This window comes from Ammodytes marinus (assembly GCF_949987685.1).
Source record: "Ammodytes marinus genome assembly, chromosome: 23".
Taxonomy (NCBI): Eukaryota; Metazoa; Chordata; class Actinopteri; order Uranoscopiformes; family Ammodytidae; genus Ammodytes; species Ammodytes marinus.
This window is the reverse complement of record NC_137227.1, coordinates 18,722,879-18,735,378: the sequence shown is the minus strand read 5'-3', so window position 1 is coordinate 18,735,378 and position 12,500 is coordinate 18,722,879. Positions and strand designations below refer to the sequence as shown.

Genomic DNA, 12,500 nt, shown 5'->3' with positions numbered 1-12,500 from the left:
GCTCATATTCTCGTCCAGGTTCGCGTGCGGGTCATCGAGGGGCGACAATTGCCGGGGATCAACATCAAGCCTGTCGTCAAGGTGACGGTCGGCGGGCAGACGAAGAGGACGCGCATCAGGAAGGGAAACAACCCGGTGTTTGACGAGGTGAAAAATATTTACCAAAAGTTTGAATTAATAAGCAAGAAAACATTCACAATGTTAGTTGAAGGTGCTACAAGGAACTTTTAAAATATTTCTGAAACAGTCTCATTTTCCCTCTGATGATCATAAATTACATGTAACAGCAAACGAGACCATCAGTGCAAAGAATGCTATTTTTAAATAGTTTTTCTCAACGCCTTTGTCATGGGTCCCTCACCCCTGGAACTATAGCTGGCCTAGTAAAACACTACCGCTTTTGTCCCAAGAGAGTGCAAGAATGAATACAAACTGAAAGTTTCTCTGACAACGTGTGTGTTTTAAACTCTACAGACGTTCTTCATGAACTTCTACGAGACGCCGTCAGACTTGTTTGATGAACCAATCTTCATCACCGTGAGTCAGATTATTTACTTTTTTTACACAATATATTTATTGCATTTTTTTTCTTTTTTTCACAAAACACACAAACAAACACTTACACCGTCACGACATAAAAAAATAAAAATTTAAAAAATTAAAAAAATTAAATAATTTAAAAAGGCAAATCTATCCCATGTTCCCGTCCGCCATGTCAGTACACTTTTTAGTTTTTTGTTCTTAGTAACCTCCTCACAAATCGTAATTTCTAACACTACAAACGTGTATTTTTCTGTGTGGTATCTGCTGTTGTTAGTTATTGTATTATAATGTAAAGTATCTCTCTTACAGGTGTGTGACTCTCGCTCACTAAGAACTGATGCTGTGATCGGTGAATTCAAGGTAAACGGCCATTTTATTTGTAACGTTCACTGAAGAAACTGACAAAGAGATTCAGTATAAAGAACCCAATAATGGACATAATATGTATTGATGATGTAATACATTCTGCATTACAATTTTTCAGAATTTTTAATACAAATTTGGCAGTACCTTACTTATTATGTGTACATTTGTATGTCTTTAAAAACTGAACATTTAGATCTTGGATGAAGCCAGACTTAAAATCTTAATTTAATTTTTTCAGCTGACAAAAGAAAATATGTGAAAGGCTAAAGCATTTAAACTCTTTGGGTTTGTCTTACAGGTGGATGTGGGCACTGTCTACAATGAGCACAGTGAGTTTATGTGTTAGACTTCATGCTTCATGTTTTTTTTCCACAGCTTCATCTGTGTGAAAACTGCAACCTGGAAGCAGCCAAACTATTTAATTAATTTGTACAAATACCAATTTCGATAAAAATTTAATAAATAGTAAAAAATGTAGGTTTTGTTTATGTCTTTAAATTTTTTTAATAAAAATAACGGAAAAAACAAGTTTGTTAGTTTGTTATGGAAATTAATACAGTAGTAGTCATAATATAATAATCAGGTATATTTGAAACATACACACTCTTATGCAGTTTTAGTATCTCAAAACATAACAAGCTTCACCATGAAATAGGTCAGAACTCTTTGTCAATAGCATTACTTGTATTTAGATTCACAATATTATGATAATCATAATCTTAGATATTATGACTGTTATATTAATTTTACATAACAAGTTAAAGCCCACTGTCCTCTCTCTCTTTAGGACACTGCTTCTTGAGGAAGTGGCTGTTGCTATGCGACCCTGACGACCTCTCGGCCGGGGTCAAAGGTTATCTGAAGGTCAGCCTGTTGGTCCTGGCAGCCGGAGACGAGCCACCGGTGAGTCTGAATAGATTAAAGAATACAGTATTGTTATAATAATGTGTTTTTACTTATTTATGAGCTTTTATTTTGAAACATATTTTTACCTAACAATAATAAATATTACTAAAAAAATAAAACCTGCTTAAAAAATCATTCATTAGGAGCAAACGTGGAATACACAACAAAAAAATCACAGTATTGTTATGATATTCTGAAAATGTTCATCGCATAATAAACAAAAACTTGAATAAACTGAAGATAAACTTCATTCCTCTCAGCCTGAGCTTTCTTCCCCATTTATTTTTGTGTTGTATATTCCACGTTTGCTCCTCTGGGAATTTTTCATTAGTAATATTTTTAAATTTATTTGATGTAGGATTTGTTTTAAAATTCAATTTAGATAATTTTTTTATTAAGATAAAAGTGTTACAGTTTTTTTCTCTTACAAAGAAAGAGAATAAGCATCTAGTGCATAGTTTGTGTTTTGCAGTTAAACTCTTTTGTACTTTGAAATAATTAAAATATATTTTTCAGTCATAGTTTGTCTATCCAGTATCATGAATCGTATCCAAATGTGAGTTGAGCAAATCGCTGTCCCTAGTATTAAAGGTTCAGTAAGCGGAATGGTCAGTATAGCTAACTTCCTGTCAGTTGCTGCAGTTAGCAGTCCCCTCCCTCGTCCCTACGTCACCACATTAATGCTCTGCAGTCTTCAAGTAGCGAGTTATCTAGCATCATCTCAGATCCATAAGTGTGATAAAACATGATAAAAACCATCAAAACAGATATTGGGAAGGATTTTTACCTGCTCTGCCATTATAGGCGCATAAACCTATAAACCTTCACCCATCTGTCGCTCTGCACGTGCACCGGCAGTGAGACGGGTGCCGGTTTGTAGCGTTCTTTCTTCTGATTGGATATCAGTAGTGGGATCCCAGAAAAGTTTATTTGCCGATTACATGCAGAGTGGAGTGACTGAGAGACCCTTGATATGAAGCACGCACACTATATAAGTGATCACTGTATAAATATAGAGCAATTTAACACATATATTAACATAAATATATTGCTCAGTTCTCCTTTAAAGAAGATTACTGACACTATTGTTATGATATTCTGAAAATGTTTATCGCATAATAAACTAAAACTTCGAAATGTGAGTTGAGTGAATTGTTACAGCCCTTAGTATTAAATATCTGTGTGTGTGTGTGTGTGTGTGTGTGTGTGTGTGTGTGTGTGTGTGTCTCTGTGTATTAAATATCTGTTGGTGTGTGTGTCTCTGTGTGTTTCAGGCTGATAAACGAGAGTGTGTGGAGGATAAAGAAGACATCGAGGGAAACCTGCTGCGGCCGGCGGGTCTGTCTCTGAGAGGAGCGACTTTCAACCTGAGGATCTTCAGAGCCGACGACCTGCCACAAAGTTAGTGTGTGTGTGTGTGTGTGTGTGTGTGTGTGTGTGTGTGTACATGAAAGTACGTAATCTTTACAATTAAGAAATCATATATTTACCCAAATTCATATAAAATAATTCATCATATTGCAGGACATAAAATATATATAAAAAGGAGTCAGTTAGTCTTTAGTCATGAAGTATTATTTTTTTTTTTTTTTACTTTTTCTAATGTCTATTATAGACTTGATGTATTTTAATATTGAAGTTTTTATTGCCCCTGTAAAGCACTTTGAATGACCTCGTGTCTGAATTGTGCTATAGAAATAAACTTGCCTTGCATTTATAGTTGCCATGGTTCCCCATTTGTTTATATCTATTTCTTTAGCTTTACCTTTTCAAAATCACTCTAATAAAGTTTCCTTTCCTCCTGCAGTGGATGATGCCTTCATGGACGGGGTGCGGCAGGTCTTTGGGTTCGATAGCAACAGGAAGAACCTGGTGGATCCTCTGGTGGAGATTCACTTTGCTGGCAAAACGGTAGGACGTCCCACAACTAACATTATTTTAACATTAATACAGAGCGTAGCCATTGTATTGAATTTTAGCTATACCACCATATCCTTATTTTTTTCAGGTTTGCACTAAGATTATGGAGAAGAACGCCAATCCCCAATGGAACCAGAGTCTGGCCATGCCCATCAGGGTGAGACACACACACACATACAATCTAACGTTGTAATGAGACTTTATGGGGTACCAAAAACTACCCAAATTAACTAATACTTATCATTATTAATTTCTTTCTCTTTCCCAAACAGTTTCCCTCCATGTGTGAGAAGATGAGGATCCGAATTCTGGACTGGTGAACCCTTAATGAAATATGTTCTGAAATATTATATATATGTTTATTCTGAAATATTTTGGTTTCATCAAATAAATAATTTTGCTTATGAAGTCTTCAGTTCAGATCAAGGGGGTTTCAAAGATTCAGATCATGCTCGGAAAAATTAGTTTTTGTCACCTTTTGGCCCCAAAACGCATTATTAAAAAAAAATAATCTTTGATTTATTTTCTTACTTCCTCATTCCAGGGACAGAGCCAGTCACAATGATGTCATCGGCACCACCCACCTCTGTATGTCCAAGATCTCGGCCCCCGGCGGAGAGATAGAGGGTAAGTAGTAACACATTAAAACTGGTCTGGGCCTTGGACTGGACATTGGGCTTTAGGCTAGAGATAGTTTGGCTTTGAATGCACTGGCTTGTTCCTTCTAACTCATTCTGTCTGGTTTTGGTTCGCGCTTTGGTCGAATTTTGTTTTATAAAGTTTGTCACTGTCTGTCGATGTCATAAATGTTGTGTGTGTGTGTGTGCCGCCAATTCTTCTTAACTGTAACCAAATCTACCCTGGGGAACAAATAAAGTTACCTTAACCTTTCCCCCCTAAATTGTGCCTCACATTGATGCACTTGAAACTGGATGGTAGGTGGTAAGTTATAAGTCTAGAACCTGGCCTGGTCTCATATGGTTCTCCTCCTGTTTTCGGCAGCTATAATGCCAAATATTTTGCTTTGTCCGAACTAAAAAGGATTGGTAGATGTCTAGGCTCTACTTCTTGGACTGACAGTCCGGCGATGAATGAAAAGGCTAAACATTATTGTATGTGCTTAACAGTGACAGCCTTGCAAGCAGTTTAGGTCACTTACTCTTATGTCTTGCACATGAAACTAGTGTCAATCATGTTTTAGGTTACTGTATTTTGACAAGTGATTAAAGAGAAACTTGCTCTGAATGTATCTTAATTATGTACCTGGTCTGGGTTGACTGAAGACTACAGAGCTTTTGGTTTGAGGTTGTTCCGATTGACCTGTCCCCATTTATTTGATATTTTTGGCCATATCTCGCAGACTTACGTTGTGGGAAACCCTCTCTAAATCTATCTTAATTAATCAGTTTTGTGTAGATGTACCTGGTCTGGGATGTCTATGGACTACAGACCTTTTTGGTTTGAGGTTGTTCCGATTGATCTATCCTATTTGGACCCTTTATGCAATGTGTTGGCATTTAAGTCTTAACAAAGTCTTAAGTGAGAAGAATTAATTAATTTTAGAAATATCATGTCTTGAACTATTAGATGAATAAGCATTTATTGCATTGTTTGTGTTTTGCAGTTAGTCTTTTGTACTTGAAATAATTAAAAGATATTAATTTTTCAGTCATAGTTTGTCTATGATATATAAAAAAAATTGGAGAAAAATAAATGTGGTTTTAGAACATAACAAAGCATGCATGGTGACCTCTGTAATGTTTGCATGCTGTGATATTCCTTGAGTTGTCGGTCCTCGGTGTGCCTCACTGTTGACTTGTCCTTTCCCCAGATGAAAGTCACGTGCATGAGTCATTTTTTGATTTTGTCTTTGTTGGAGAACGTCAAAGCGAATAATGGCGGCTCATCAGCATATAGCAGCTTAATGCCCCTCGCCCAGGCTCAGACACAACTCTTTAGAATCAGTGATATTATCTCCCTAAAATAATTGTGGTGCATGAAAACTATTGAGTACTTCTCTCTCAATTTTGAGTGTGCAATGGGAAATTTTTCTTACAATGTGCCACAAACTTATCTGAAAAAAGGAAAGTAACTTCCTATAAGATCAACCATCTAGTTTCAGCTAATATTCCTGAAACAAAGCCAAATGCAGTGTAGTGTGTGGTCGTGAGTTTGCAGTGCTGTGCTGTGCATCCGTTTGGAGTTTGTTTGGCGTTCAATTACGTCTTCTGACTCTTACTCTGAACCATCCTTCCTCTTTACGCATTCAGATGACTTGACTCCACGCAGCGTCCACTCTGGCAGTACGTCCAACATTCTCTCTTTTTCATTTTGTGTGTGAAACAATTCATCAATCTTTTCAACTTGTTTTATTCAAATCGATTTTGTAACATACAGTAGCTATATTTTCCTTTCTGTCCTTTCCTATACATAACTGTTTCCATTTTGGCTTGATTCTGATTGAACTCTCTGAATGCATTTTCGTCTAGTGCATGGTGTAATTTCAAAATGTTAGCAATTGATTTTTTTCTTCATTTTCATAGTTCCAGATTGTTCTGTTAATAATGATATCTATCTGCTATTTTGTGTGATTGCAGTTGATGACAGTCTGGGTTCCCTGAGCTTTCTTATATTATATTATATTTCTCATATTATTTTGTTGTATATTCCATGTTCCCTCCTATTGAATGATTTTTTAAAGAGTTATTTATTTTTTTATTTATTTTTTTATTAATTTATTTCAAGTTGGATTTGATTTAAAATTCAATTTGTATATTTTTTTGTTAAGATAAAATATTTTTTTCGTTTTTTTCTCTTACAAATAAACACAATAAGCATTTTTTTGTTTTGCAGTTAAACTCTTTTGTAGTTGATAAAATTAAAATATATTTTTCAGTCATAATTTGTCTATAAAATACTTTTGTTTAAGAAAATTAGGAGTTGATTTAATTGTGAACTCATTTTGTGTCCTTGCAGTTGATGACAGTCTTGGTTTCCTGCCAACGTTCGGTCCGTGTTTTGTGAACCTGTACGGCAGCCCACGAGAGTTCAGCGCCTTCAATGATCCACATGAAGCACTAAACCTCGGAAAAGTAACTTTCTCATTTGTTTATCACTTTTTCAATCATTCAGAAGTCATCCCATTCTATATATTTTGGTACAAAAAAAAAGAACATGTCAAAAATGTAGAAAATGTACTTCATAATTTAGATCTCACTAAATTATGAAGCTCTGGAAAAAAATTAAGAGACCACTTCAAATGTTCAGTGTCTTTGGTTTTACTATTTATAGGCATATGTTTGAGTAGAATTAACATTTTGGTTTTATTCTATAAACTACTGACAAAATTTCTACCAAATTCCATAAATTTTTTTGTCATTAAGAGCATTTTCAATAGGTTTTGTAGAGATGAAGATTTAAGAAAAATCCAGACTGGTCTCTTAATTTTTTAAGCTGTATATGACATTAAATACTCGGATATTAGATCCCCAGGTGCTCAATGTACTTATTAGCAGACTCCAATTGAATGCAAGTTGCTCTTGAAGTTGGAAAGTCGATGAAAAAAATTAAGCTCTCTAAGGCTTACTCCAGGCACACTCGCACAGAGGGATCATTTTAGAAAAGTCTTTAATGGTTAGGAGGGCATTTTATTACAATTTACGATATTCTCTTTGAAGTTAGTTGACTTTTTTAAACCTGCAGTGTGTAGAATTTTGGGTTTTATTTCCTAGCAGATTTTGTAGAAAGTAATTATGATATCCATAAGTACATTTAATTTAGTGCATAATAGCTGAAAAAAATGTTTTTAATTATTATTTTTTCCCTTAGAAAGGCTCTCATATATGTCCATATTTCTGCATATTTTGGACCAAGGCCTAGTGCCGCCATCTTGAAAGTGTCATAGTTGGAATGTCATCAGGTGCATTGTTTAGAATTTAGCATTCTAGAACTTTGTAGAACTTTCTTGATGATGCCATATTACACACTGCACCTTTAAAACAATGCCTTTATTCTGTCAGGGAGAAGGCGTGGCGTACCGAGGTCGAGTTTTACTGGAACTGACCACCAGCCTGACGGACAGACCGGACCAGAGATCTGAAGACATCTCATCAGACGACCTGCTAGTGGTGGAGGTGAGAGGGAACTAGGGGCGGATTTTAATTATTTAATTTAATTTAATTGTTTTAATATGTTTTATTATTTTAGAAGTGAGAGGGAACGATAGACAGATTTTTATTATATTTAATTTTTTTTAATTTAATTTATATACAGCTATTGACCATAGTTTCATGGTATGGAGCACAACACATCCAAATAATAACAAAACAAAACAATGGTGTACGGCATGGACAAGACAAAAACACTACTTAAACAATGGTAGGACATTTTTCAGAAAGGCACCTGGTTTACCAATAACTTTTGGCCTATCTGACCCCAAAAGCAGAATCAATTTTAACGTAATAAAACAGGATTAGGATTAACAGGACAGCTGGGCCAAGGGAAGACTGAGGGAAGACTGAGGGAAGAAAAACCTCAGTCATTATATTATAATAGTGATTTTATAATGATAGAACGCTGGTTCTGTATGGGTGAAGTATTCTCTTAATGACAATAACTTAATAACATTATTTACATTTTAACTTGTTTAAAATGTTGCATTGCTTTCTCATTCAGCTTAGTTAACTTTACAAATTAAATTGTAAAAATGTTTTCTCCAAATGTGGGCCTTCAGTTGCCCCCTTGCTCCTCCATTTGTTTCTAAACCAGGTCAAACTTTATGACATTTAAAGTTGAAACAAGAATGATAAAGATATATCCAGATATAATTTTGCAATTCAGTTTAATGACAAGAAAATAATCACATTTCTTTACATTATAGAACTGCTTTCTCATTCAGCTTAGAGTAACTTTACAGTGCTGCAGTGATTTACAGTCAGGTTAAGTGCAGGAGTGTTAAAGAAAACAAAAAGCATGGATGGATTTCATAGAGGGAGAGAGAGAGAGGGAGATAGAGAGAGAGACAGTGAGAGAGAGAGAGAGAGAGAGGAGAGACAGAGAGAGAGAGAGGGAGGGACAGAGAGAGACACACAGAGATTTCACACAACTGCTTCTTTTTTTTTTACATGGGGAAAAGCAGGTGTCCGCTGAATGTGTTGTGATGGTCATGGTTGTCATAGATCTTGTTGTTGGACCACAGACGAAGCCACACGGTGTCTCCGGTCTCCAGCGCCAGAATTATGTCGTTGCCGGAGTTTGAAAAGCCGCCTGTCTGGTGTGAATATGCAGCGAACATCGCATCTTGGTTCTTGCGCAACACGACTCCCGAAGCAAGTTCACCTCCGTAACCTCCGACGTGCCACATGAAGTGATAGGCCCCCTTCACCGGCGCAGTGAATTTACCTGTTTTGGAGATTTGTATTAGTTTTGTAGTAATTTTTAAGTCGAAATTAAAATGTTGCAATGTCCTTCAAAACAGACTAGATAAAACTAGGCAAAAAGGTGTGTTAAGAAATGTATTTTATAAAATTTCAATTTTTTTTTTTTTTTTTTTTTTTTTTTTTAACCTTTATTTATACAGGTAAATCCCATTGAGACCGGAGACTCTTTTGCAAGAAGGGAGACCTGTTCCCATTTACACGTTACCATTCACACACACACACACACACACACACACACACACACACACACACACACACACACACACACACACACACACACACACACACACACACACACACACACACACACACACACACACACACACACACACACACACACAGTCCGATAGCCGAGGATATCGACATTCACACCTTTTTATTGCTAAAATAAAAAAAAAAACTCCAAGTACCTGTCTCTGCGTTGTAGGCATTTCCAATGTTTGTTGGGACATACTTGAAGATTAGATCAGTGTTCTCGGGATGGGGTCCAAGGGTAACTGTGTCCCCTACTATCAGAGCAGCTGAGAAAGCCACATGTATAACTGAGAGAGAGAGAGAGAGAGAGAGAGAGAGAGAGAGAGAGAGAGAGGGAGGGAGAGGGAGGGAGAGGGAGAGAGAGGGAGAGAGAGAGAGGGAGAAGGAGAGAGAGAGGGAGAGAGGGAGAGAGAGAGAGGGAGGAAGGGTGAGAAGGATAGAGAGAGAGAGAGAGCAAGCGAGAGGGGGGGAGAGAGAGAGATAGAGGGAGAACATTTTCAATTATTTTGATATTGCACACACAAACAAACTACTACATAAAAAAAAAAAAAAAAAGCTATGTTGCTTAGTTTATATCGCTAGTTTGCGGCCTTCGTTGCAGTGGTCTTGGGTTCAAATCTGAACCGTGGACCTTAACTGCAGGTCATCCCCCCTCAATTTCAACTCTGTACTGTCTAATAAAACTTGAAAATGCCAAAAAAAAATCTTAAAAAAAAAAAAAAAAAAAAAATGAGGTGTCATAAAATTAAAATTAAAGATAAAAAGTAATAATTTAAATAAAATGATCAGAGCCATAATGTTTTTAAATTAAATATATAGTAATATAATGATTTCCACACTATACCTGGTACCGCAGAGACATAGCACATGAGCAGCAACAACGCGAACACAGCAGTGGTCTTCATTCTCACACTGGCAGTTGACCTGGTTTGATCAGTAAACCTGTCTGTGTGTGTCTGTATCTCACATCAAACAGCATCAACTCTTTAATACCGTCTTCAAACAACCCACCCCCCTAGTTCCCTCTTTCTGATTGGTGGTTACACTCTTACTTTCTTACTATCCTATCTGTTGATTGGTCGGGCAAATGCATTATCAAACAACACGTCAAATGTGTTACTTAATGTTACTTACCCTCCCTCCCTCCCTCCCTCCCTCTCTCTCTCTCTCTCTCTCTCTCTCTCTCTATCTCTCTCTCTCCCGGACCTTTGTTTTGGCCTGATTCCTATTGTGGGGACAAAAGTACATATTTAAGCAATCCAGGTTTTCCAACTGAACTCTATTTAATGTCCTTGGTCATGTTTGTTCATGAAACATTTCTATTTACTGTTCACCCAACTGCTGCAACATATTCAGGGCTGTACGCTTATTTTTTTAGGTGGTAGCACTGGTGCTAGCAAGCAAAAAAATTCAGTAGCACTAAAATAAATTTGGTAGCACACAAAGTAGGCTATGATTGAAAACTTGCATAACCTTAACCCATGCATTTCGCTCTAATTACCTTTGAGCATGTCATCCTGGTCTCATTTGAGATTCACAATTAATATGATATCCTAGAGTGTGCAGTAATAATTGTAGAAAAATGAATAGGGGTGCACTGATTGCAATTTAGAAAAAATAATCTAACCTGCCAAATGCAATTTTTTGCTGATTCAGAATTATTATTATAATGTCCTTCTGTTAATTAAAACCAAACTTTAAAACATTAAACTTAGCCTATTAAATAAATAAGTATACATATTGGTACAATTTAGGATAAATTAAATAGGTTGTTGTGAATGTGTTGGGAGTAGCTTTTCAGTGGCTTATTTAAAACTTTGTTTAAATAGACTAGGCTACTGTTGACTGCTCTCTGCAGCTGAAGGAGTTGCCTTTCAAGCTAGAAAAAAGCGCTAACTTCCTGTTCTTACCGGCTTCAAAATAAAAATCAACTCACGTTTGGCTAGTAACAGGCTTTTAATGTGAAGGCGTACAGGAAATGTTCTGTTTGTACACGCGCTAACTTAACTGCCGTCTCCTTCCGGTAATTGCCGTTGAAGCCGTGAAGTTTTTATACCTAGAATCGCTGCACGAGCACAGATCCCGAGCCATGGGCGTAAAATTGCGTATGGACGGTGTGGACGTGTCCATACCAATATTCAAATGTGCTGAAATTGTCCACACCAATATGAGAACGAGATGACAACGACGAGAAAGGGTTAATGCGTTGCCTCTATATAGTCCCGCCTTATGTATTTAGTGATTGGCTTTGCCTCCTGTTGGTTGTCGTGGGTTGTGTTTCGGTTAGCGGCGATTGGTTGCTTAATTTGAGAGCGGTAAAACAGCTTCTGTGGTAATTTCGGGACGGAATCAATCAGCTCAGCTGCTGCGCTGTGAATGCGGCTGAAGGAAGAATGTCGTGGAAGACATACTGTATGTAGGCCTAGTCTAATCAAGCGTCGTTGGAAAATAAGTGCTCGGGCACGCTCGCGCTTCAGCTGCGCTCCAACTCCCCGGTTACTCGTAAACTGAAATTCCGAGTCGGGGACAGCCATAAGCAGCCAAGGATGTATGAATATAATACGTTTTTTTGTGCAAAACGATTGATAGCCGCTCAACTCTTGACTAAACTGTACATAGATACATGATAAAACTGGTTTGGTTAATAAACTAGTGAGCGGTTGGATGCTGGGTCTGGGGCGAGGGCGTTTCGCCAAATTGTGTCCCAACCAATATGAACATCAAAGTTACGCCACTGTCCCGAGCACACATCTTTCACCAGCCAAAGTGGAGGGTGGACTCAATAACTTACTTGCCTAAGACTCATTTACCCGCAGTGTTAATGTAGAGCCCTCTAAGCAGTGTTGTGCATCTCTCCTCTGTGTTTCAAAGACAGCCTCTCCTCATTATCAACCTGTCGCATGAGTGCGAATGGATTCGTATTCATCATCGCACGTGATCAATTTCAGTAGCAAATGCGATCAAAACTGTCGCACTGTACAGCCCTGATATTCCTGGAATACAAGGGATAAAAGACATTTTTTTTAGATAATTTTTTGGCCTTTTCAAGCTTTATTATTAGATAGTACAGAG

General features: G+C 37.1%; 1 protein-coding gene across 1 annotated transcript in view; it reads left to right on the top strand.

The window, feature by feature from the left end:
• dysf (dysferlin, limb girdle muscular dystrophy 2B (autosomal recessive)) overlaps nucleotides 1-12,500 on the top strand; it is a gene marked incomplete at its 5' end in the record, with an annotated part of 110,705 nt that overhangs the window by 15,933 nt on the left and 82,272 nt on the right. Inside the window, 13 exons of the mRNA XM_080051811.1 lie at nucleotides 19-147; nucleotides 475-537; nucleotides 853-903; nucleotides 1,208-1,238; nucleotides 1,697-1,812; nucleotides 3,090-3,216; nucleotides 3,623-3,726; nucleotides 3,824-3,892; nucleotides 4,008-4,051; nucleotides 4,280-4,362; nucleotides 6,006-6,038; nucleotides 6,712-6,827; nucleotides 7,755-7,868. Of these exons, the coding sequence (XP_079907937.1) occupies nucleotides 19-147; nucleotides 475-537; nucleotides 853-903; nucleotides 1,208-1,238; nucleotides 1,697-1,812; nucleotides 3,090-3,216; nucleotides 3,623-3,726; nucleotides 3,824-3,892; nucleotides 4,008-4,051; nucleotides 4,280-4,362; nucleotides 6,006-6,038; nucleotides 6,712-6,827; nucleotides 7,755-7,868 (1,080 nt within the window). The remainder of the gene's footprint in view (nucleotides 1-18; nucleotides 148-474; nucleotides 538-852; nucleotides 904-1,207; nucleotides 1,239-1,696; nucleotides 1,813-3,089; nucleotides 3,217-3,622; nucleotides 3,727-3,823; nucleotides 3,893-4,007; nucleotides 4,052-4,279; nucleotides 4,363-6,005; nucleotides 6,039-6,711; nucleotides 6,828-7,754; nucleotides 7,869-12,500) is intronic.